Genomic DNA, 27,699 nt, shown 5'->3' with positions numbered 1-27,699 from the left:
ATATAAAGACTCATAGACTTAAAAAGAATAACAACTGCTATACTGACACGTCAGGTGTTACTGTACTCTGATTTTTTTGTTCTTGTATTATTATTTAGTAATTACTGTATTATTTTCCTGTATTTCCTTCTTGTTGAATTTATTGGGGTAACGCTGATTAAAAAAAATATACAGGTTTCAGGTGCACAATTCGACAAGACATCATCTGCACACTGTATTGTGTGTTCACCATTCCAAGTCAAGACTCCTTCCCAAGTGATAAAAAATTTTTTTCTTAGTATTTCTAGTTTAGAAAAATACTGGGATGAGACTTCTATTCCTGCTAATTTATAATAACAGACGCTTACTCTGAAATAAAAAAACCCCACAAGTAAACCCAAAGTAGTATATAGATTCAACATAATTCCCATCAAGATACAAATGGAGTATTTCACAGAAGTAGAACAAAAATTCCAAAAAAATTATATAAAACACAGGAGACCCCAAATAGCCATAGCATTCTTGAGAAAGAAGAACAAAGTTGGAGGAATCACTGAGAAGTTGTATTTTTACAAAAGAAATAAAACCACAACTGCACTGATTTTTTTATACTCACCTTTCCTTTAGCCAAAGAGATTTCTAGGTTAAAGTAATTCTATAGAAGTTGAATGAGAAGTAAGCTATAGAGATAAGACTAGGAAAAGAAACAGTCAAAATAATACCATTATGTTTGTTGACATCTTTGCTATTATTATTATTTTCCTTATCCAAATACAGGAATAATTTAAAATTAATTTATTCAGTAAATTACATACCCTGGACTCTGTATCATCATCTTCTTCATCAGGATTATAAGCTTCTGCACATACTATAACAAATAAAAATGGACATTTTAAAGATTCCTTTATCAAGAAACATACTAGAATAAATACCTCTTAAAAATTAATAAACAGGAAGAGTACCATGATGGTCTAAAAACCATTAATTCACCTCATCCAGGGCAAGCAGTATATGCCAAACCAGCTTCCTCTTGTAATATATATGAATGTATATAATAACAGAGCTACTAAGACACTGGCAACTGTTTTGTTGTTGTTGAGAATATTTTTTCTATTGATTTTTTTGAGAGTGAAAGGGAGGGAGGGAATGAAGGAGGGAGGAAGAGAAGGATGGAGGAAGGGAGGTGAGAGAGACACATTGATTGATTGCTTCCCACATGTGGGATGGAAACTGCAACCCAGGTACTGGCCCTTGATGGAAATTGAAGCCAGGAGCCTTTGCTGCATGGACTGATGCTCTAAACACATAGCCAGACTGGCCAGAACCTGACCATTGCTTTTTGTTTTCTCTTTTTCAGAGAAACATAGCCTATCCTTTTTCACCTTCACTCCTAAGCTATAGGAATGCATAAAATTTAAAAATTACCTAAACAGCAAAACAAGTCTAAGTCTGCTATGAAATGATCAATTTAATTATATAGTTAGAAGTAAATTTTACAAATTACCCATAACCCAATCTTCCAGGAGCAAATACTATAACATTTTGCATATTCTATTCCTATTTTGGATTGAGTTCATGCTGCATATGCAATTTTAAACCTTCTTTAATAATTTTACATGCCATTACATACAGTTTGTAAATATTGTTTCTTATGAAGGCTCCCATATAAATGTAAAAAAAAAAAAATCAACAAAATCTGTATGCTTTTCTCCTGTTAATCTTATGTCACTTTAATACTTAGGCCCAGCTAGAGACCCAAAGAAGGTACAGGTGAATTTTTCCTCCCCTACATTCCTAAAGCTTTTGCCTAGAAGTGATACATATCAATTCTGCTAAGAAGGAATATATATCACACAAGTGGCCCGGTGCATGGATTCGTGCACATTGAAAGAAAATTAATTAGCTACAGCTATATACATACACACACACACACACACACACACACACACACACACACACACAAACACACTAGAGGCCCGGTCACAAAATTTGTGCATGGGAGTATGTGTCCCTCAGCCCAGCCTGCACCCTCTCCAATCTGAGACCCCTCGAGGGATGTCTGACTGCTCCCCCCCGACCCCCCACACACACACCCTGTACTTATTTTGCAGAATGTTGGCAGTCTTCATTAAACAGTACTTAAGTGAATATTTAATGACAGATCAGTATGTTCATGGCAGCAGAATAGTATTAAAAGGATTTTAGTTAAGACTGCATAACCTTATCTTGGTAAAATGATAGAACACCTTTTCCACTTAATCTAGTTTGTTCTACCGCTCCCCAGGGTTATCAATGGGGCTTTAAGAATCAGCTCTTCATAAAACACCTCTGGCTCTACAAAATTATGTTTTAAACTTCATTCAAGTAGGTTCCTAAATCATCCCAGACATATAATTACCAATCCTAAAAAATACCTATAAATTTTTTCCCTGCTGCTTTCCTTATAAAACATTCTATTGTCTCATAAGTATTTCATGTACTGTATTAAACAGTTCACTAAACTGCCCTGATTCATTACAAAACCATTATTCTTGTTGTACTTTAACAAAAGAGGTATTTTCAATAAGACTGCATAATTTGCCAATTCCTTTCTGTGTTTTTATATTCCTAAAAACAAGTTTCTCCCAGCTGTATACCACTCCTCTTTAAGTGACTGTATAATCAAGAAACATTCATACCTCACAAATAAACCATCATGCTCAAGATACCATTGGATCAGTGTCCCCAAGATACATAAACAAGCAGCAACAGAGGGCTTCAGACAAATGAGAATTTCTTCATTTGTTATTCTCCTATTATTAAAGCTACAGAAAATAAAACAATTTAATCTGTTTCCAAAAATGTGTGAATTTTTCTTCAAAACGTCCTTCAAAGGGGGGAGGGTGAGAGAAGCCTTAACTATGTTAGCTTTCTGTACTTGGAATCCAAAGTATTTAAAAACTTTAGCTATGAAGCATGTGGACTCAATCATTGCATCTAGCCCCAATTCACTTTCTTTCCACTACATGACCACATATGCATTTAGTCTTTAAGTGGAAAGAAAGTGAATCCACCACCTCTTTCAATAATCCATTCATTTATAAGAAGTATGGCACAATTTGGAGAACAAACCATTCAACAGATTTATAAAAAGAATCAAGCCACAGGCAGCTGCCTGGGCTATTTTGTACCTAGGGAAGCGTTACACTGCTGGGAGAACAGCAGCCGAAAGCTGGCTGGCATCCTGGGCCTGGTTCCTACCAACTGTGCTGTTATGCAGGATGCCCCGCATAATTTAAAAAAAAAAAAAAAAAAAAAGAATCATGTCAATACAGAATGTACCTGTGAGGATGAACCCAGAACTTGATAGGCTCACACACTTTCTATTATTCATACACTATGTGTAGCCTGTGGGGTTCAGAGACCGGAAGAAGCACCATGAGCCCTCACGCCCTCTCACATGAAACAGTGGTTCCCATAACTACTCATGTTCCTTTCATCAGTAAGGATATAAGAAAATTAACAATGTGCCAGATCCAAGACAGGGCAAGAGCATGTAGGATATTTTTTCAAATAAACTATTTCAAGTAAAATTTTTAAAGAAAAAGTATAAAAATTTACAAATGACCCAGAGTATAAGTAGGTACAATTGCAAGAGCCTGAAGAATAATTCTGAGGATATATTTGAATGACCATTAATATTTTAAACACCAAGTATGTTTGCTACTAATCACTACAATTCCTCAATGATAGTCGCTAGAACTATTAAGGAGCAGTCAGGAAGTGGATTGCCTGTACTAGAGGACATGTAATAGAAATTATATTGTGCTTTGCAGAAAAGGGCCTAATAAAGATTTTTGAGCATTATATTTGATGGTTATGGGTTTCTAGAAATTAATAATAGCAAAGAGAAATAAAAAAATGAATTCTGATCCTTTGATAAAACTAACAGCTTCCCAAAAGGGTAAAGCTGCCCAGATGACCACACTTATGATGTCTGGCCTCCCTTAGCTTCTTTATTAATATTAACCAGCTAATTATGCTGATAACACTAGTACTCTTTTCACTTAGAAAGTTATAAGGTTTTAGGAGCTCTGTACCAAGAATTGGGGAAATGGGAAGAAATTATGGTTAAAATACTATAAATTTTTATGAAAAACATCAATTTACAGATCCAAGAAGCTCAATGAAGTTTAGCCTAGGATAAACACAAAGAAATTCTTAGGCACATTTTAGTCAAACTATTAAAAAAAATCATTAAACAAAAAGAAAGAAAATCATCAAAACAAAAAGAAAAAGATTCTACAAGGGAACAAAAACACAATTCGTCAGAAACAATAATTGCCCTTGCTGACTTGGCTCAGTGCATTAGGCATAGGCCTGCAGACCAAAGGGTCCCAGGTTCTATTCCAATCAAGGACACTGTGGTTGTAGGCTCCTCTCCCACCTGCATCCTGGTCAGGGCGCAAGCAGGAGGCAACCAATAGATGTGTTTCTCTCACATGGATATTTCTCTCTGTCTTTCCCTCTCTCCTCTGCTCTCTCTAAAAATCAATGGGAAAATATCCTTAGGTGAAGATTAAAACAGAAAAAGAAACAACAGAGATCAGTAATGGCATATTCAAATTCCTGAAAGAAAAAGAAAAACGTTTCCTAAGAATTCTACATCCAACAAAAATGACCCTTAGAAAATGAAAGTGAAATGAGTTTATCTTCAGATAAACAAAGACTGAGAGAATTTGTTGCAAGCAGATGTGTGCCCTATAAGCAATACTAAAGGAAGTTCTTCAGGCTAACAGGAAATGCCACTAGATGCTAACTCAATCTGGCAGAAAGAAATGAAGAGCACTGGAAAAGGTAAATATTTGAGTAAACATAAGACTATATAAACACATACCTTTCCTTTTAACTGTAAGACAAGACTGCATAAAGCAATAATTATAACACTAAACTGTTGGGTGTATAACATATATAATACATGTTAGTAACAGCACAGTGGGATGGCAGCCTAACTCTACCTCACTCAATTCCTCCTAGTTCACACACCTTAGTAAAGCGAAGCAGTCTGATGGTTACATGAAGCTATGCCCAGAAAGAGATCACCTCTTCTCAGGTTGTTCCTGGGTGGTGATCAAGGTGAAAGAGGTGTGGAGAATAACAGGGATTCCATCCAGACCTGTACCAGCTAGTCATGGTATATGTCTGGCAAAAATTTGTAATGCTTCCCACAACATACAGAATAAAATCCACACTCATGTCGAGACTTTCGAGGGTCTCTCATGACCTAATTCAAACCTGTTTTTTGATACATTCCTCCTACTACCAGGGGTCGGCAACCTTTAAGACATAAAGAGCCACTTGGACCCGTTTTCGAAGGAAAAAAAAAACCTGGGAGCCGCAAAACCATTGCGACATTTAAAACAAATATAACACTGCATATATTGTTTCTTACCTTAATGCTATATACCGGATCGTGCAGAAAAAGGATTTTTTCACTTAACAAAAAGAGCCGCATGCGGCTCCGGAGCCGCAGGTTGCCGACACCTGTAAAGTCCATACAATTCTAGACTTGTTAGACTACTCACTATTCCCTCAATACAATAGTTCATGTGGTTTGCTCAATAGGATACATATCCTTTCTGCTCCACCTTTCCAGCTATCAAAATCAGACTCTTTCCCCAAACTCTGTGCAAATGCCACATCCTCCCTGACACTTTCCCCAAGCACAGAAGTTAGTTTAAAGCTTCCTTCTCTGTAGGAACACAGAATGTACCTCACTTATACCTTTACTTCAGTATAATCACAAATTATGTGGGGGTAAATTCTAAATATAACATAGGAGGCAAAAATCTCTGATAGTAAATGCTATTCTTGAAAATCTCATAGGAAGCCATTGCTCAACATGGCCCTAAGGCCCCACAATAAGTCCACAATAACGGTTTTTCCCTCCAGCAGTAAGAATGACTGATTTTTTCTTCTGCTGAGTACTAGATGCTGGCTTACCTCCGGAAGCCGCATGTGTGGAAAAACCCAAGAAGTGCTCACACTCTGAGAGCATGCAGGCACTGCAAGCAGGCCAGCAGGAATGGTAGCTTCACATCCCTGCCTCACCCATGAGGGCACAGACTCGCCGAGTGGAATGTCTCTGCTCCTTTGCACTCAGGCTCTCTGTTAGAATGTGTGCATTGGAATCAGCGGGGGTGGCCCTGACCATGACCCAACTCTGCGGTGCTGTCCTACAACTGCCTGTTAGGACAGTGCTGGGTACTGCCAGCTGTTCCAGGGACCTGGGCACAAGCTATACCTTCCTCGTCTTCAGCAATCTCAACAGTATGCACAGAACAGTCTTGCAAATAGTGAGTTAATAATAAATCTTTTTTAATTTTACTGAAGTGATAGTACAAACAACCAGACAGAAAACCATCTCTTTTACAGTTATCAGAGAATAAGCATTCCTAAAACAATCATTTTTGCACAAAAAAAGTTTTCTTACAAATTAAAAACACTTGTAAATCTAGAAAAAAACATCAAATCTGATTTTAAAATGTAGTAATTTTGCATAGTAAGAGAACCAGGTGGTTGGCTGCTCTTAAAAAAAATTATACATACATACATACATACATACATATATATATATATATATATATATATATATATATATATATATATATATATATTTCAGAGAGGAAAGAAGAGGGAGAGAGAAACATCAATGATAAATCATTGATCGGCTGCCTCCTGCACACACCCTACTGGGGATTGAGCCCAAAACCCAGATATGTGCCCTGACCGGGAATTTGAATCATGACCTCTCAGGGCAGTTGGTTGCTCTTAATGTTCTGAAGCAATAGCATAGAAAAAGAGTTTGTAAGAAGAAAATTACAGTGACCTTTAGTCTTCCACTTTATCTCTTTGAAAAACTTGTGGGATGAATGTAAAGTTTCCTTTTTCCTTTGGGGCTTTTTCCTTTAGTAGCTAGATGAATTGATATGCAAGGTAATAGTTTCATTCTTTTGAAGAGAAGTAACATTTGTCTGGTATTTTTGTCATTCTACATGTGAAGCATTATTGTACCACAAAATAGTAATTTTTCCTCAATAGAAAGAGACACATCCAAATGAGTCACCTGCAGTGGCACCAGCAGGTGGTGAAACAAGTTTCCCTCATGCACAGAGCTCAGGGCTTGTCAGCGGTCTCTGATTTGCCAATGTGCCAGACACTGCATATGCCCCCTCCTCCGAGGGGCCCAACAGAGATGCTGCCTTCCACAAAGAGAGACAGAGGGCTTCTTCAGGGCGGCTGATCTAAACTAAGAATCAGCTAGCAGACATGACTCCAATCATCCAAAACGGATCGATTAAAATTAGTGCCAGGGATGTCTGATTTCTGAGCCCTGTGTCACAGCAGATGGACAAAGGAGACAACTTCCAGGTCAATCCAGGATGACTGGATTTCCTAAGATTATGGGGGGCTTGAATTAGAGGGAACGTCAGGTCAGTCTCGTTCTGGTGGCTACTGTCAAGGGTGGAGTTGTGGTGGCCATATGTCCCACCACATGGAGAAAGCAGCCCACACCAGAGAGAGAAGTAGAGGCAAGAGATGGAGAGATCCCTAACAGCGTTTCAAAGCCCAAGCCCAGCACATTCCTGCCCTCCACACCCAACATTTCAATACTTCTTTCATTTTCAGTTAATTAAATTCAATATGTTTCAGTAGCTCACAAGGAAGCAGACATCAGAAATTAACGTTAACACTAGTTTAAAAAGATCAGAACCAAAAGGAAAACAATATAATAAAGGTTTCACTAGTTACCAAAAATAACTAAGAATAAAACCACAGAGCAGTCATTGACAAGGAAGTGGTATTTGCAAAATAATAAGTGAAAACTCTGGGAATATTCAATGAAATTCTAACAACAAAAGTGGATGATATGTAATCCGGGGCCATGTGTGGTTCTGACAGCAGTACCCACAGTTGTTCATCTATGATACCAGGGAATGTAAATGATAAAGGTAGTAAACAAAATTGGAAGTATTCCCTGCCACCAAATTTTGCTATCTTGTAGAACCAACAATCATGAGCTTAGGTCTTCAATTTAGTTTTTATGCTCCATGGATTTCAGAACTACTGACTGATATTTAAAAAAATAGCTTTTACTGTTTTTATGAAAAATGACACATATACCCTGCAAACAACTCATTTGTAAACGAATAAAACTTTATCTTATCATATGCAAAATGCCTCTAATTTTTGTGAAACCAACACATGGAAACAACTCTTACTATTTGCAAAGCTGTGCTTGGTGTTATGACAGATGCAAGAACTAAGCACTAAACAGGGTCTCTGCACTCTGCTAACGTACAAGCTGCTTAGGGAGATTAATTTATCTGTTTAGGCAGTCGTATAAATTATTATCTGTGATTAGAGAGTGACTGATATACAGTGTGAGGAAAAAGCACAGGATTCAGATAGAGTGAGGCATATCTCAGCTTTGCCATTTTTTCCCCCTGCCACTTATTAACTGCGTGACCTTTGTACATTACTAAGCATTATGAATCTCAATTTTTTTTTTCATATGTAAAGTGTGACTATTATAAACTACCTCACTGTGTGACTGTGATTAAATAGATGCCAGCTGTATAGGAATCACATGAGGAATAAACCTTAAAAAACATGTTGGTATTTGTGGCCTAAGCTCACACAGGTAATGATGAAGTAGAGTAAGCACACTCGCCCAGGCCTTTGCACATAGAATCCCCTGGAATGCTCCCCCGACCCGAAACCCTGCCACCCACTGATTCCCACATCTTGGCTGAAACATGAGCTCCTGGGAGAGGCACTCTCCCCCATGTAGTAGTAAAGAGTAGGTATCATGTGTCACTCACTGAAGAACTGAGTCACCCCACAGATTCTCATTCAGGATGACATCCGAGTAGGACTTTAGCCCCAAAGAAAGGCTGTGCAAAGGCCCACATCTGGAGGAAACAAACTTTGACAAGCCGAGGGACCTTGGACTAGTTATTTAACTTCTCTGTGCCTCAGTTTTATCTATAAAATGGGGGTGATAATAGTACTTTGTTCTATTGAAGAATGTTTAGTTCAGTGGACAGAGCATTGACCTGTGGACCAAAGGGTCCTGGGTTCGATTCCAATCCAAGAACACCACTTCTCTTAGAAAGACCTACTCTCTGCACACAGTGGGGTCCAAAGGTAGTGAGGGACCCTCATGGCTCCTCACTCTGGCACCCAGACCACTACTGGGTCCTCCTATGCAAACACCTGTGCTTCTCTGAGATTCAGAGCATTCAGGCAGCCCTCCTGATTGGTAGCTGACTCAATTTTTTCCATCCTCAATTTTGATCTCATCACAAAAGACTTCAATGTCCAAGCCCAACCTCAAATTGTGTTTGCTTCCTTGACGCCAACAAAAAACTTCATCCGCTTTAGCAGTCTCACTCTGTAACTACATACATGCTGGTCCTACTTTAATAATCTTAAACCTCATTACACATGTCTGGCCAAATCTTCCCATCCTCCAGTAGTCTCACTTCTGTGCTTTTCTGTGACAAATGTAGATGTTTGTCATGATGCTCAGTCTTAGCAGAGGAAAAGAGTCACACAAACTACAATATCAAGGATGTGCAATAGTAACAGCAGCAGGAGGATGTACTCTCTGTACAGATGGCATCCAGAAAGAAAGAAAGAATGCTGAGGGAGAAGGAGCCTGCTTGGGCTGAGTGTGAACTGCAGGAAGGCTACACAAGCAGAGTTTGTGGAATGCTCCAAATGGGAGCAGCACACGCCAGGCAGCAGCAGTAACCATCTGTGAGCCATGGGCCTGGAGCAGGGTTGCTGCATTCCACCCTTGCACCACCCTGTGGGGCATGTTCACATTGCAGTCTGTCCTCACAAAATGCCAAAGGGGTAAAAAGCTTTCGTTTTGTTTTACTAAGCAGTTCTTTTAGATAAATGAGCGATTTTCCCTTATAAAAGCTTTTTACGAGAACTTTCATATCTCATACAGAGCATATACTCAGGTCATGTTGCCCAAACCACAATGGCCCAGGATGACATAAGTACAGAGTGTGTAGGTGTGTAGGAACTATTATAGCTATTTGATTCTGCCATGGCAATTTTATTACATTTTACAAAAGTACTGGTCAGCAATGGATTAGGGGAGAAACTGGCCCTTCATACAAAAATTTTATGGATCGGTGACCTAAACTCTGATCATAATTAGAGAATCTTATATAATAAAAGCCTAATATGCTAAGTGTTGGGTTGTCTAGTTGACCATTCAACCAATCAAAGCATAACATGCTAATGATATGCTAAGGCTGTTCAACTGCTCACTATGATGTGCACTGACCACCAGGGGGGAGAAGCTCGGACTGGTAGTTAGCTTGCTGTTGGGGTCCAGCTGATTGGGACTGAGCGAGATGGGCTAGACATGCCCCAGAGCCCTCCTGCAGTGCCTCCCTGGCTGGCCAACCTCCCATGTCCCTCCCTGGTCCGGATTGTACACCGGTGGGGTCACTTGGTCTAGCCTGCACCCTCTCACAATCCAGAACCCCTTGGAGGATGTCAGAGAGCTGGTTTTGGCCCGATCCTGCAGGCCAGGCCGAGGGACCCCACTGGTGCACAAATTTGTACACTGGGCCTCTAGTGGTTATAAGTTCCAATGTCCATCCTATCTACTCGTGTCTGTTTTATAGGCAGTGCCAGTAATCAGGACACACAAGGGGCTAAGGGACACATGCACTTTCCCATGTCACTTTCTAAATCCCTGAGTCTGCTGGTGTGAAGAATCTGTGGACACAGGAGCAGGAGATATCCCACCCTGCCTTGCCATGAACTGTTTATCATGTTTGTTTTTTAAAAAAATATATTTTATTGATTTTTTAAAGAGAGGAAGGGAGAGAGATAGAGAGTCAGAAACATCGATGAGAGAGAGTCATCGACCAGCTGCCTCTTGCACACCCCCTACTGGGGATATGCCCGCAACCAAGGTACATGCCCTTGACCGGAATCGAACCTGGGACCCCCCAGTCCGCAGACTGATGCTCTATCCACTGATCCAAACCAGTTTCGGCTGTTTATATCATGCTTTTACAGTTGCATTCCTCTCTCTCTTCCCTAGAGAACTTGAAGACAACTCTGGAGAAAATATAGTTAAATTCAAGAGATAATTGAATTTCTCACTGGCCTTAAGATAGTTTACCAGCATTCCTGGGCCTAACAAAGAAGAACCAGACTCAACACTTCCCATAGATTCCACTGGCTAAGGCCTGCAAGAACACAGCATGCTTAAAAAGTAGCAGTAAATGAGCACTGCTAGAAGAGGAAGGAAGACAGGGAAGAGGCTAGGGATGAGTGTCCATTTGGTGTTATCTGTACCGATTCACAGGGGAGAACCCATTTTAATATCAGCCTGGGCACAAGACAGATAACAGGTGTGTGGTATGGTTGTTACTTGCACTTCATCTGAAGGAGAAGCCAGGACAAAGAGCCCCAGAGACTGTGCTTTGGCATCTCAGAGAACGGGGGGAGGAAGAGGGAAGAAGAGAGAGAGTGTTTGTGTATGTGTGTGAAAGTGAGAGAGAGAGAGACATCAATGATGATAGAGAATCAGTGATTGGCTGCTTCCTGCATGCCCCCCTACTGGGGATCGAGCCCGCAACCTGGGCACGTGGCCTTGACCAGAATTGAACCTGGGACCCTTCAGTCTGCTAGGGCGAAACACTCACATTTTAAAACAACACTAAGTTAAAGGCATAAGTAACTCCTGGCCTTAAGCCCCTGCTGGCCATGGCCTGGGCATCTGCTTACTCCATGCGACAGGTGCTTCCTGGCAGAAAGAGTGCAGAGCAGAGTTCTATGAAAACAGACTGTTTATAATAAAATAGCTACTCATTAGTAATAAAACACAACCGTTCCCCTTACTTTCCTATTCAAACCCATGTTATGAGCCTTAATTTAAAGATCAGCTCAAATGGCACCTATCAGTGAGCCACTCCCTGAAAGAATGATGTTTTCTCCTTTTCCCTTTGTGTAGATTGTGGTATTCACCACACTGAGTCACAGTCCACTTCCTGCTAGACTATGAACTTCCCAAGGGCTGTATCTGACTCTTCTTGCATCCCTACCACTGTATCTGGCACATAGTAGGGACTCAGTTAATGTTTATTGAATTAATTAATTAATTAAAGAAGTATTCTCCCAATGTGCATTATCCATCTGGTGTTGGTGATTACCAAGCTTGAAATAAACTTCTAAAATGCTCATTTCAAAAATATAAATGTCAATATAGTCATATCAGGAAAATAGTTTGACAACTGGAGAATGATCCCTGGAAAATCATTGGGGGGATAAATATTTCATCAAATAACTTCAGAATAAAAATAATGAATACCATGGCTACAACATATTTTCAAAACAAAACGAAACAAAAGGAAGCATATGTTCCCTGACTCAGATTCAAGACAAGATCTGAACTTCTGCTATTTCACCATTTTCTTTGAAACTAATTGTTTTGTTGACTTCACAGAATTTTTTTAAAAATATATTTTATTGAATTTTTACAGAGAGAAAGGGAGAGGGATAGAGAGCTAGAAACGTCGATGAGAGAGAATCATCAACCAGCTGCATCCTGCACGCCCCCTACCAGGGATGTGCCCACAACCAATGTACATGCCCTTGATCGGAATCGAACCCAAGTCCTTTCAGTTGGCAGGCTGACGCTCTATCCATTGAGCCAAACCGGTTTCGGCTGATTTCACAGAATTTTTAATATGTCATTTTACCCAGTGGGTTGTGAGACTTAAGAACTTAATTTCACCTCTGAATTATTCTAAATGCTCATTTAAGAAAAAACAGAAAATTTTAACTCAGCTAAAAATATACTGTATAATTCAATGCTCATGTTATGGTTAAAAATCTAGATGTGGTTAATTATCCACATGAGAAGAGAAAGTCAGCAAATTCATAATTTGGAATTAGATTTTCACTTCTATTATAAGAACTAATTATGTATTAGAGCAAGTGATGTTCAACACTAGTTCATGAAAGCAACACTAAATGTCAATACAAAGATTTCATGAATAGCAATGGGGCATAATGACCAGACAGTGGATGTGCCCACGCAACCTAAGAATTCATATCAGGCGATACCATGAGCTGTTTCACTGTTAGGGACAACCTTCGGAACTCTGAAAGAGCAGATTGCAAATATGTCAGGGAGTCAATTTATGAAAGATAAGAGTTGCAACATAAAAGCCTTGAATGAACTTGAATATAAAAAAAAAAAAAGAGGGAGAGGGGATGTATCAAGACAACTGAGAAAATGGAACTCTAGACTGTTTATTAGTTAATACAATAGCATTTATCAAGATGAAATTCATTGTGTTATATTATTTAGAAGAATGCCCTTGTGCTTAGGAGATATCCATGAAGGACTTAGGATTCTTAAAAGGTTCAGTAAAAAAACAAAAGGGTGGGTACATACATGTTTAAGGAAGGAAGGATTTGGCAAAATATTAACAATTGAGAAATTTAGATAAAGGTGATCACTGAATTATTCTTTATATTTGCCTATAAACTTGACTTTTTTCCAAAACAAAACCCTGAGGTTAAAAGAATTCAGAGAGAAGCATGACCTCAATGCTACAAGGCACTGTTTCAAGATTAATGGGACACTTCTAGACATGTTTTTTTTTTTTTAATTTTTTTTGGGGGGGGGGAAGAACCATAGAGAAAAACCATTATAATATTCTTAAAAAATAACTTAGTACAAGTAATAAAAAAAGATGCCTATATTAAAGGATGACTATCAAATATATAATTCTTTAAAGCTTTTTAAATAATAGGCTAAGGCACAGAGCTGAGGATTTTATTGTTTTCTTTTGTTTTAAACAATGTTCTAGAGAAGAACCGCTAACGTGTTTGAGAGCCTAGTCATTCTGCGTTATAAAAACTATCTAACTTAACCATCACAAGTATTATTGTAGTTGGTATGATCCCAAACTGAAAGAAAACGAAAATGAGGAAGTAAAACTCAATGAGGTAAAGAAAGCACATGCAAATTCACAGAGTAAATGGGTGGTTTGAACTCAAGTGTGTGTAACTTCCCAGGCTAGGGTCTTTCCCATAAGGTATATAGATGACCAATGAAACAAGATTGTTGTTTGCATGGTTTTACTCTCAGAGTTTTTTGGAGAGACTACATCTACCACCACAGACAATTTTTCATAATTACAACAATAAGTAGTATATTTCTATTTTTTCCACCAAAAAGAAACACTTTCCAAAACAGAAATTCTACAATAAGCTTAAAGAAAAATTAAACCCCAAACTTTCAATTCTAAAATAGATTGTGTATGACTTCTGTGTATTTAAAAAGATATAGATAGAGAGAAGAAGTAATTACTAAGAGTATAAATGGGTTTAAAAAAGAAGAAAAGCAGAATATTTCTTTTTCATTTTGGATACAAATGCTCTCTCAACTGTACTCCCTACCAGTGTAGGTAGTGAACCTAATTTAAGCACTCACTAATATGCGAAGGTCTATCACTTTGAACATGCATTAGGTTCTGTGGTATCTTTAAGACAGCAATAACCACAGGGGTGTTAACAAATATAAAGCAATTTTCTCTGATTCTAAATGGCCCATGATGACAAATTCTTATGGTAACTGCATTTTAAGTTTTCTTGTCCTTTATTAAAAACTGTCATTAAACACTGTTTGTAGTGTCCTTTAGCCAATCTTCTAAATCACTGCTTCTAAACTGTGGCTCCTCAGCCAGATAACCATGCAGATAATCATGCATCAAGAGCAGGAAGAAACAAACTAGGGTGAGAGTCTCCATTTAAAAAGGTACATTAGCCTCAGTGCACAGTACAATTTTAAATTTAGCCCATGGGAGAATTATTTCCAATTATTTCCTAGTTATTGCATATCACAGGTTATGTTTTTCTGGGCAAATGACAAATAAAATACTACTTTATAGCAGTAATTTTCTTTTTTAAATATATTTTTGTTGATTTCAGAGAGGAAGGGAAAGGGAGAGAGAGATGGAAACATCAATGATGAGAAAGAATCACTGATCAGCTACCTTATACATGTGCACCACTGGGAATCGAGCCAGCCGGCCTGGCATATGCCCTGGCCAGAATTGAACCATGACTTTCTGAGCTACACCAGCCCACCTATATTAGCAATGTTTAACCTTTTTCAACTCTCAGCACAGGAAAACTAATTTTTTTTTTTTGTGCCAATCTGACCAAAGAAATAGGTATAATTTTGATCATTCACACTGGATGGCTTTGTTGTGTTGGCTGCTGTCATTTTTTGAATTTGACAATCTAAGGAAAAAGGGCTCAGTGCCTTGACTAAATAGTCAGGTATTGCATGTTTTAAAATTCTTGTGGCACACTGGTTGAAAATCGCTGCTCTATAGCAACTACTCTTTTCATACCTTCTCCAGTACTGCAGTCATTTGAAAAGTCACCATTAGAAAGCAAAATCCATAAATCAGTCAGACTTACCTGAGGCCCGCCTCGTGAACCGGTTTATTACTGCAGCTAAAAGAAAAAAAAGGCAGAATAATATCAGATAAAAATCTAATTTTAGCCACAGCCATGAAAAGAAACTAAATTGTTAAGTGATCCTATTAAGTTGAATATGAAAAAAAAAGTGAATAAATAATCAAGAGGAAATACCACAAATGTATGAAAATTACCATATTTTTCGGACCATAAGCCGCTCCGGACCATAAGACGCACCAGTTTTTAGAGAAGGGAAATGAAGAAAAAAAGATTCTGAAACAAATAGTGTCCTAAAATATTTTATGTGCATTAAAACCCAACATCACAGTAATAATCACATGTAATCTACCCTGTAAAGTAAACAGCAGCATTTAGAACCATTTTAGAGCCGGGCAAGCACACAGAGACCACACAGAGCCGGGCAAGTAAAACAACTTTTTTTTTAAAGTTTATGTGTAGGCTATATTTGGACCATAAGACGCAAGGACTTTCCCCCCCCACTTCTGGGGGGAAAAAAGTGCGTCTTATGGTCCAAAAAATACGGTAAATGTTTAATTTTACTTGTAGCCAAAGAAATACAAATTAAAATATTTCACCTTGTTCAATCAGTTTAAACACTTTAAATTAGTAAAAAAAAAACACAACCTTTGTTATAGACAACTTAATCTACTTAACTGAAGACAGTGTAAATCTATAGAATATTTTTATAAATAAATCGGCAACTACATCAAATGCCATTAAAGGTTTGTGCCCTTTAAAAGAGCAATTCCATTTTAAAAGATTTATCCTAAAGAAATACCACTAGAGGAAGAAAAAAAACAACACAAAAACAATGTATGACTATAACTTCAGCAGCATAATTTTTACAATGGAAAAAAAAAAGGAAACAAAATTTAACCAGGAGAAATAGTCTCATAATTTACATACCAAAATAATTTAACCATATATTTACAAAGTCACACTTTACTTCCATAAAAGCCTTTCGTTGGGTAAACTGAATGTTATGTATATTTATTTACTCTTCCATCAGTTTTCTTGGATACTTTTTTTTTTTTATATTTTTTATTGATTTTTTTACAGAGAGGAAGAGAGAGGGATAGAGAGTTAGAAACATCGATGAGAGAGAATCATCGATCAGCTGCCTCTTGCACATCCTCTACTGGGGATGTGCCCGCAACCAAGGCATATGCCCTTGACCGGAATCGAACCTGGGACCTTTCAGTCCACAGGCTGACGCTCTATCCACTGAGCCAAACCGGTTCCAGCCTCTTGCATACTTTCAAACCCATTTTTCACATTTCCTTCAGAACCTAGTCTAAAGAAAGCCTCCCCAGAAAGCTACAAGGACAGGGGTGCACACAGCTTCAACCACAGGAATGCAGGACAGGAACAGTGTAGGCTGGTAAAGGCAAAGGGAAGGCAAAATCTCAGCCTTGGGGAAAATAGAGCAGACTTTTTCCTCCTGCCTCTGCAGCGTCTCTGGACAATGACATCACCATCACAGCACCACAAGCTTCTGGTTGGAAATGCTGGGTCCCTTAGGTTTCTGTGTCTTCCTGGAGTGTTGAAAGCAGAGGTTTTCGACACAGTGGCACTGCCACCTAGAAGTTGTATTCTGAATTTGTGGGGGTGATTTTTCATTGTCTCAGGAACGCAGAGGACATCCTTGGCATTTGGAAGACAACACACAGGACAGGCCTGTACCACAAAGAACTCTTCTGAATCCCACAACTACTGTCCTTTTTTTACTTTCAAATATCTCACTGGACATTCATGTTGGCCAAAAAGTCCGTTTATAACCATCTGAGCCTAGATCTGAACACTGTGCTATGTAGACATGATGATTTTATACAGTTTTAATATACATCAAATTTTCCACAACACAACTACAACACACATGAAATGAATTTGGGGTGGGGGTGTTGTGTTTTGTTTTGTCTGGAATTTTACTCAAAGATGTTCATTTCAAAAAATCATGTCACTGCTGAAATGCTACTTCATACTCTTAGTGATTTCCATGTGAGTGGGAAAATCTAACCACAGTATGTCTTCCTATGTGCATACTGATGCACATACCTACCAAAGTACATTTTACTTACTGCAAACTGCTTTCCTGTATTTCTCCTTTATATTTTTGCTAGAAATTATATCAATTTTTAAATTGTGGGTAGACAGGTTATAAGAATGATTTCCATTTCCCGGTAGGAAATGGGACATGGGATCAGGCAGTTAAGAAGATGGTTGCACCAGGCAAGTGATATGCAGGAGACGACGTGAACGCAAAAATTCAATCCATCACATCCACATTCCTCAATATCTACTCGCAAGGATGAGGCACACATTTCCTGCAAAACCTTTTGGCAAACTAATGGGAACCTTCACAATTTTCCTAGATGTTTCAGTCTAGCTAACCAGGGTAGCTTAGGCTCCATCCACTGCTGGCCCCGTTCCCTTCTGGGAAACCTTGGATGAATCATGACTTAAATTCTCAACTTATAAAATAAGATCTGCCTTCCTTCTTTCAAGGGGATTTTATGAAGAAAAAATATAAACACCTCTGAAAGTGTCTGTAAACTATTCAAATGTAAAAGACTAGTATTTATTTACTGTGAGCAAATGTTACCAATTTTAATATTACCACTTTAACATATACAAAGTAAACAGCAGTACAAATTCACAATGGTTAACAGATGGTGTTGTTTATTTAAGTCCTCACTCAGGTACATGTTTTTATTGATGTCAGAGAGAGTGAAAGGGAGAGAAACACTGACAAGAGATGCAATGGTGGGTTGCCTCCTGTACACGCCCCAACTGGGGATTGAACCTGCAATCTGGGTATTTGCCCTGACTGGGAATTGAACCCGCCACGTTTTGGTGTATATGACAATGCTCCAACCAACTGAGCCATCTGGCCAGGGCAACCGATGGTTTTAAAATGGGGTAAGTCAAATTACGTTTTCTCAGGCTCCTGATTTCCACCTTTAGTATTTCCTATCTATAAATATTCTGTGAATGTATTTATACACATAAACCCCCAACACACACACACACAACAATAACAAAACAGAAAACAAAAACACTAGCAGAAAATGTATTATCTGCCTGGAGAAAAATGAAATGTGACTTAAGAATATACTAAACTGCTAATAGTTTAAAGAGATATAGCTAAAATCTTAGTGAATCCTCGAGGGAAAATGCAGAAATATTCATATAGTTTTTATTTTCTCCCCAATGCCATTCTAGTGGAATAGAGTTCTGTGTTTCTATGAGTATCTTCCCTCTTGTCTAACCAGAAACCCCCTCAGCTCCCAAACCATATTCCACTGAACTAGTCTCAAGTCCTTGGGTCCCAGGAGACCCAGAAGTGTAACTGATTCAAGCCTCCTTTAATCCTGATGCATCCTCACAAGAATAGCCCTCCATGACTTGGAGTAGATGAATGAGCCTCTCTACTCCCAGAGCCTCCCACACCTGCGTCTCCTCTGGTGCCAGCAGGACCTGCTGGTCTCCCCGCCTCTCTGTGCCCAAAGCCTGGGCAGGGCCTTGCGGAGCAGAGCCCGAGGAAATACCGGTGCCAGGAATCATCATGCTCTGCGAAGCCAACAGAGCGAGCTCCTTGCCCCACTTATTTTATTGCCTTTTTTAAAATTTTATTTTTGAACTTTAAATTTTTGGTTACAGTTTAATTTTTGTTTTCTTAACAAGGCTATGTTTAATCTCTCAAGATTAAAAAAATTAAGATTCTATAAAATTCAACAACAAAGGAATTATCAAGGGAAGGGCAAAACAGTCCCATTCTTTGGGGTATAATAGCTATTCCAGTTTAACACCTACCTTCAAAACAAAACCAATTTATATGTGTTCTAAATGAAATAATGTATAACCACCCTCTTTCAGTTTATTCTAATTTTTATACGCAAAGCCAGAGGATGCCTCGGGGTGTCCCAACCTGCCTCCTTACCCGCATCCACCCGTCTCATTTCCTTCACTCTGACCAGTGCTATCTATCCTATATAGAAAAAGGCTAATGTGCAAATCGACTGAACAGCAGAATGACCGGCTCACAGCCTCTCCCACCTCCACGGCAGTACTAAGGATGTGTGATGCTCCCCGTGGGAAGCGGGCTTAAGCTGTCGGTCAGACATCCCCTGAGGGCTCCTGGACTGTCAGAGGGCACAGGCTGGGCTGAGGAACCACCCCCCACCCCCGCCCAGTGCATGAATTTCATGCACTGGTCCTCTAGTCAAGTATATTATCCTTATTTTCCTCCCACACTAGACTGCAAGCTCTGTGAGGGCTGGGTCCTTCCTTGTCTGCCTGCTTCACTATTGTATTCTAGGGCCTAGAACATCACTTGATATAAAATATTAGGCTTGACAAATGCTGAATGAATAGTGCTAATGAAAAATTAATACAGCAGGGGATGTTCTCTCTGACATCTGAAGATTGTGTGGACAAATGCAAGTGATACTTATATAGGTACAAAATGAGTGATAACTCATAAATTAAAACACAGTACTGACTGGAAACATAAAATGAAATTAAAAGCAGTAAAGCTTGACTTGCCTTTGACTTTTTGTACAAGTAGCAAAAAGCAATATAATTTATGCCCCATAATTATGAAAATATAACCCAGATGTTAGTGTCCAACAAAAATAATTAGTGCAGAAAGCAATGAAACATTTCTATTAAAATACTGAAAAGGAGATTTCAAGGACATTCATGTTTCCATTTTTAAAAATCAAGATGAAAAATTGACATACAATGAAATGCACAACTCAGTAAGTCTTGACAAACATATACACCTATGTAACCAACACTTCAATCAAAATCTAAAACATTTTTGACACTCTGAAAAGGTTCCATGAGCCCCCATTTAGCCAATACCCACTATGCCACAGGAAATCACTGTTAGAATTTCTATCACCATAGTTTAATTTTACCTATCTTCGATTTTCATATAAATGTCAGATTCATTATTGCTACTGAGAGGATCAATAATCAATGATTTTTTTAATATATTTTATTGATTTTACACAGAGAGGAATTGAGAGGGACAGAGAGTTAGAAACGTCGATGAGAGAGAAACATCGACCAGCCGCCTCTTGCACACCCCCCACAGGGGATGTGCACGCAACTAAGGTACATGACCTTGACCTGAATCGAACCCAGGACCTTTCAGTCCGCAGGCCGACGCTCTATCCACTGAGCCAAACCGGTCCCAGCCAATGATTTTTTTTTATTGTTAAATAGTATTCCACTGTATGAGTAAATCACAATTTGCTTATCTATTCTCTTGTTGATGGACATTTGGGTTGTTTCTAATTTGGGTTATTTTGAATAAAGCCTCTGTAAGTAAGTAAGTAAATAAATAAATAAATAAATCACCTACCTTCAAAACAAAACCAATTTATACCGTATTTTTCGGACCACAAGACGCACTTTTTCCCTCCCAGAAGTGGGGGGGGAAAGTCCCTGCGTCTTATGGTCCAAATATAGCCTACACATATACTTTAAAAAAAAAGTTTTTTTACTTGCCTGGCTCTGTGTGGTCTCTGTGTGCTTGCCCGGCTCTAAAATGGTTCTAAATGCTGCTGTTTACTTTACAGGGTTGATTACATGTGTTTATGACTGTGATGTTGGGTTTTAATGCACATAAAATATTTTAGGACACTATTTGTTTCAGAATCTTTTTTTCTTCATTTCACTTCTCTAAAAACTGGTGCGTCTTATGGTCCGGAGCGTCTTATGGTCCGAAAAATACGGTATATATTTAATATATATTTAATATATATAAATATATATAAATATAAATATAAATATAAATATATAAATATATATATATATATATATATATATACACACACACACACACACACACACACACACACACCATATTTTCCGGCGTATAAGACGACGTTTGAAACAAAAAAAAGTCAACCAAAAACCGGGGACAAAAGACCAAAATTGCATAAAAATTACCTGCAGATCTTGACTGCAAAGTAAGTCTTTTCTTTGAAGTGGGAGGTAGTCTTATACAGCGAATATAGGCCTAAACCTATGTTTTTACTGTAAAATTAGGGGGTTGTCTTATACGCTGGAAAACACAGTATATATTAAATAAATATATATATATATATATATATATATATATATATATATATATATTAATATTAGAAGCCAATGCACGAAGATTCGTGCCAGAATGGGCCTTCCTTTCCCTGGCTGCTGACACTACCCTCACTCTGGCTGGAACCGCCTTTCCACCTTCCCATGCTGCTCAGGGGCCTGGCACAGCCGGGGTGGTGGAGAATGCCTGTGTTATCGCCATGGCAATGACGCAAGCATCCTACCATGGCCGCTCTGCACCTGTGTATGCAAATTAACCTGCCACCTTTGTTGGGTTAATTTGCATTCTCACTCCTGATTGGCTGGTAAGCATCACGAAGGTATGGTCAATTAGCATGTTTCTCTTTTATTAGGTAGATACACACACACACACACACACACACATACATCTTTTTGTGATCATATGCACTTCTCTTAAGTAAATGACTAGAGTGGGATTGCTGGGTCCCAGGTAGGTGAATGTTTAACTTTATAAAATCCCATAGTTTTAATAAGTGTTTATACCATTTTATATTCTCATAGGCAACATAAGGTATAACTTATCTCAGCCATTGTAGTGTGTCTTTCATGCCATCTCACTGTGGTTTTAATTTTCATTTCCTTTGTAACTAAAAATACTGAGCACCATCCCATGTGCTTATTGGCCATTTGTATGTCTTCTTTATTGCACTGCTAAGTCTGCTGCTCAGTTCGATTAGGGGCTTTTTATTATCGAGTTTGACCAATTCCTTTTATATATTCTGGGACAAAAGTAGGTTCACAGTTGTTTATATGGAAAACAATACAATTAATACAAGCATAAACTGTTTCATGTACTCACAACAATAAACCTATTTTTGCCCATTCTGTCTGCAATAGAAAAAAATCCCAGTTATTAAAAACATACACATTCCATACACAAAAATAAGCTACAAATGGACTAAAACCTTGAGTCTGAAACTCAAGACTTTAATATTTATTAAAAAATGAAGACATTAAAAAATTGGGGATAGATGGATTCCTTAAGGCCGAAGAAGCATAAGTGCAAAGAAAAGGACAAATGTTAGACTACTTCAAATTTAAGAAATTCTGCTCAAAGTCACAAAAACAAAAACAAAAAGTTTAAGACTGTGAGAAAAAATTTTTCAGTGCATATTACAACAGAAGATTAGGAATCAGAATATTTAAAAAGAAATCTTGGTTGTTACAAATAACACAGCAATAAACATAGGGGTGCATACCTTCTTTTTTGTTGTTGTTGTTAATCTTCACTGCATTTCTTTTTTTTTATTGTTTGAAGGATTACAAATAATATATATGTCTCCTTTTTTTTCCCCCTTGACCTCCCCCCAGCCTCCCCTATCCCCTTCTTTCAAATTAGTGTTTTAGGTTTCTTCAGATATATTCCCAGAAGTGGAATAACTGGGTCATAAAACAGTTCCATTTTTAATTTTTTGAGGAAACTCCATAGTTTTTGAGTTTGAGAAACTCATAGTGACTGCACCAATCTGCATTCCCACTATCAATGAACTAGTGCTTTCTTTTCATCACATCCTCGCCAGCACTTGTTGTTTGTTGATTTATTGATGATAGCCATTCTGACAGGTTGAGGTGATGCCTCATTGTGGTTTTAGTTTGCATTTCTCATGATTAGTGAGTGACATTGAGCATCATTTCATATGTCTATTGGCCATCTGTATGTCCTCTTTGGAGAAGTGTCCATTCCGATCCTTTGCCAATTTCTTAATTAAGTTGTTTGGGTTTTCTGGTGTTGAGTTTTATGAATTCCTTATAAATTTTGGATATTAAGCCCTTATCATATATATTGGCAAATACGTTCTTCTATTCAGTGGGTTGTTTTTTCATTTTGTTGATGGTTTCCTTTGTTAAATAATTTATATATCACCTCTACTTAGCTACCATTGTGTGTGTGTGTGTGTGTGTGTGTGTGTGTGTGTGAGAGAGAGAGAGAGGGGGTGGGGGGAGAAGAGAGAAAGGAGGTTTAATTTAAAATCTATCCTCTTAGGAAATTTCAAGTATATAATACTGTATTGGTAACTTTCATCTCCAATATATACATTAGAACTCCAGAACTCATTCATCTGCATTAGCTGAAACTTTGTACCACCTTTAAGAAAGAAAAGATTTTTTTTCTTTCTTGATTTTCCTGGAGAAAGGAAGGGAGAGGGAGAGAAACACCTACGTAATAGTGAAACATCTATCAGCTGCCTCCTGCATGCCCATTAACAAGGATCGAGCCTATAACCCAGGCATGTGCCCTGACTGAGATTCAAACCAGGAACCTTTTGGTGAACTGGACAACACCCAAACAACTGGGCCCTATTGGCCAGGGTAAACTTTGTACCCTTTTAATGGTAAACATGTTGCTAAAATACTTTTTACAAAATATCCTTTTCACAAATGAATGTTAAAATTCAAATACTAAAATACTTTGGATTATTTTTAAGGAAATTATATTAAGAAATTATTATAAATCAAAATCATTAAACTGCTATTAATGACAGTCAAATAAGAAATCAAAGCGTTGGCCGGGTAGCTCTCAGTTGGCAAGAGCATAACTTCAATATGTCAAGATTACAGGTTTGATCCCCCTCACCACCTCTTTAAAATCAATAAATAAAAAATAAAAATAAATTAAAGACCTGTGAATACCTCCATAAAAACAGCTATTCAAAAGGACTGTCTTTTCTTTCCTTTTAAAACTCTTATTACGCTAGCAATTTGTAGTGGAGCAAGTACAGAATTATGGGTTTTGGGAATAAAACTACATTCTAATGTAAAACTTAAGTATAAATTTGTCCTACCCTTAAACTTACTTTCCTAAATATTATGACATGAAAAAATGTTAACAGTCAATTTAATGCAACTAATTTTTTCCAATTAATTTCTACTTCAGACACATATTAATGTTTTTACTATAAACATCTGCCTCATTTAAATAAAGTGATGATTTTGAATATTCCTACCTACTATTTCCCAAGGTGCTATAAGATAATTTGTTAAGACTTAAATAAAATCATAAACTTGGAGATTTTGCAAACACACGTTTATTTATTCTATCAGTTAAACACTGATTCTCAGGATAGGAGATGTTGTGCAAATGAAGCAAAACTTTACCCCATTGCTTTAAAATAAAAATAAAGTCAGACTACTTACCTTGTATTTCAAGGTCAATTAAAGGAGGGCTTGAGATTTAAAGGAGCATGGTGGTTGTTTTTTAAGTTACTATTACGACTGCCTTGAAAGCAACCTCTTGTTTCTTATATTTCCCATCAAACTTCGTTTTTAAAAACTCTCATGTTCTCACTGACATTGAAAGCTTACGCTTCCTTTTCTTTCCCCTTTTCCTCCCTTCCTTCCTCTCTTCTTTCCTTATGAAACTCATAACAATGAGCATATGCCAGACAGTGCTAGCTCATTCAATTCTTATGGCAACCTTCTGAGGTAGGTACTATCATTATTCCCATTTCATAGATGAGGAAATCGAGGCACAAATGGTAAAGTAACTTGCTCAAGATTCCACGTTATAAACGGCAGAGCCAGCATTCAAACCCAGAGTCCGTGCCAAAGTGAAGACAATTTTTTTTTTTTTAAGTTTCCACTGTTTCTAATTTTTTTGTCATCACTTTCTTTTCCTTTCTTAGGGAGGAAGTGTGTGTGTATAGGAGGGATGGAGTGAGGGAGGCAGGGAGGAAGGGAGGAAGAGAGAGAAATAGTGATCAGCTCAGCTGCTTCCCACACACGCCCAGGCAACCTAGTTGGGAACCAAACCCCCGACCTTCTGGTGGGCTGTCATTACGCTAAAATTTCAGCAACTAAAAGCAATATGGGATTGTTCTCCTTAAACAACAGGTTTAAGAAGAGGCTTTAACTGATCATGCTATCAAATCAGTGGACTGTGGCAGGGGTGGTGGTTGGGGGGGGGGGGGGGATATGTGTGCACAAGAAAGAATTACAACTGAGGCAGAAGATAACACATTCAGTTTAAGACAAAATTATCCTTAGACAACTGAAGCACATAGGAGAGGTGGCTGGTGAGCAGGCAGATGTGTTCATGTGAATTTTAAGGAAAGGGGCGGTCTGTGCTGGAGTGAGAGGGAAACTTGGGGGCTCCACAGAGCCAGTGAGCTTGGAGGGGCAGGCAGGATTCACACAGTGAAGGGAGGAAGGCAGCCTGCACTCAGGGCGGTAGAAACGGGTTCATGGCAACATACAAGCATGAGGCTCAAGAAAGCAGAAGCAGTAATATGGAAAATTTAAGTAGGTCATAAGAAGATGAACTCCTTACCAGCAAGACAAGCCTATGTACCCATGTTCTTTGCGTTTTGCTAATGAGGGTACATAATCAAAACAGTTTTGATTGAGTTTTTAAAGTATACGAAGTGCTAATTTGAATGGAATAGACAGAAAAATTTTAACTGGACTAGATTGCGTATATCTAGAAGGAAACATAGGCAGCTTAATCTTAGATATGTGGTTCTTTTCAGCCATGTTACTGCAATAACAATTACTGAAAATGAAGTATATGTACTATAGTTAAGGAGATAGGCTCTGAACTCAGACTGTCGGGTTCAAATCCTGACTTCACCACTTACTTTGGGGAGGGCTAAAGATGTATAAGCAGGTTTTGTTTGTTTGTTTTTGTTTTTCTCAATGTCTGGTAGTTAAGCAGCCAAAATGTTAACAATTATTAAATTTAAAAAATATCATTTCACAAACTTTAGCTTTCTATAGTAACTGAAATGAAACAGCTGAGTCACATTTTAATTTAGATAATCTTTTGGAATGATGCTTTTGGGGCCTGAAATATATTTAAACAAATGGAAGTTTTTTCCTTCTTTTTAATCCAAAAAAAAATCCCCTCAATATCACTGCCATGAACTATTTTGCCTTGGAACAGTTAATGTAAACTAAACAATGTCAGTCCCTACCCAAACGGATACAGGAATAACTGTATACAGTATATCTTCTTGGCTCCACTTTTATGTGGAACATGTGTTTATATTTTGACCTTATGTCTTTTTTTAAAATCACAGAAACATTTTTAAACAGCAGCAACTGGAATGAATTTTATTTTAGTTTCCAAACATATTAAGCTACACATGGCAGAGGCTATTACTGAAACATTTATAAATGTTACACCAACTGTGTTTATATATCTTTTTTTAAGATTGTTTTGTTTTCATGTACGCCATGACCTACAAATTTTAGATCAAATTCTTTCCACAAAATAATTACATAATGGAACAGTTTTGAGTCATTTTGAATTTCTGAAACACAAAACTAGCCCCCCGTAAAATAAAGATAAGGATTAGCATCTTACTGAGATTTTTCTGTAGGGCTGTGGGACTATCCCAACCAAAAACTTAATGGCATGAATGAGTGCAAGGACAGTAAGAACAGGGCCAATGTTGATGACCATAATTCACCCGACTCAGAAAAATCTCTGCACTCTTTTTCTTTTCAATACTCTCTTCTGAAGCAATACAAAAATAAAGCCTAAAATGAGATTTCACTGCAATTTAAAAAATCAATGAGAAAAAAAAAAGTTAATTTTGAAGGCAAAAGTACAAAAGCACTTCTTTTTTAGCCTAGCCCAGTAATTTTCAACCTTTTTCATCTCATGATACACAAAAGCGCTAATTACTAAAATTCTATGGCACACCAAAAGAATATATTATTTTTGGCCGACCTGAAAAAAAAAAGGGGGGGGGGTATACATTTTAATTCTTTCACACTGGATGGCTATTATGTTGAGTGTTGTAATTTTTTTTTTAGAATTTAAGAAAAAAGAGGTCAGTGCCCCCGACTAAATAGTCAGGTATTGCATGTTTTAAAAGTTCTTACAGCACACCGGTTGAAAATCGCTGGCCTAGCCTTTTAAACCTTATTTATCACCTTGATGGAAGGCAGAAATAATTTGAAGCATATAAGTTAATATAAATAGCACTCAAACTGTAAGTGACAGTTCTCTGTAGAAGAAACTCAAAACCAACTATATTTGAATGAGAAACTTCCCTGGCTCCCAGCTGCTCTACCTGTTAAATAAAATAGATTACATATACTATC

At 37.9% G+C, this 27,699-nt stretch overlaps 1 protein-coding gene across 2 annotated transcripts in view; it reads right to left on the bottom strand.

Moving 5' to 3' along the window:
- Nucleotides 1-27,699, bottom strand: part of PRKAR2B (protein kinase cAMP-dependent type II regulatory subunit beta) — a 56,430-nt gene that overhangs the window by 20,050 nt on the left and 8,681 nt on the right. For both annotated transcript variants that reach the window (XM_036429724.2, XM_036429723.2), the window contains exons 2-3: nucleotides 15,502-15,537; nucleotides 795-847 (exon numbers count right to left, since the gene is read on the bottom strand). In XM_036429724.2, coding sequence (XP_036285617.1) covers nucleotides 795-847; nucleotides 15,502-15,537 — 89 coding nt within the window. The remainder of the gene's footprint in view (nucleotides 1-794; nucleotides 848-15,501; nucleotides 15,538-27,699) is intronic.

Source organism: Pipistrellus kuhlii, unplaced genomic scaffold (assembly GCF_014108245.1).
Source record: "Pipistrellus kuhlii isolate mPipKuh1 unplaced genomic scaffold, mPipKuh1.p scaffold_m20_p_10, whole genome shotgun sequence".
NCBI lineage: Eukaryota > Metazoa > Chordata > Mammalia > Chiroptera > Vespertilionidae > Pipistrellus > Pipistrellus kuhlii.
This window is presented reverse-complemented; position numbering and strand designations above follow the sequence as displayed.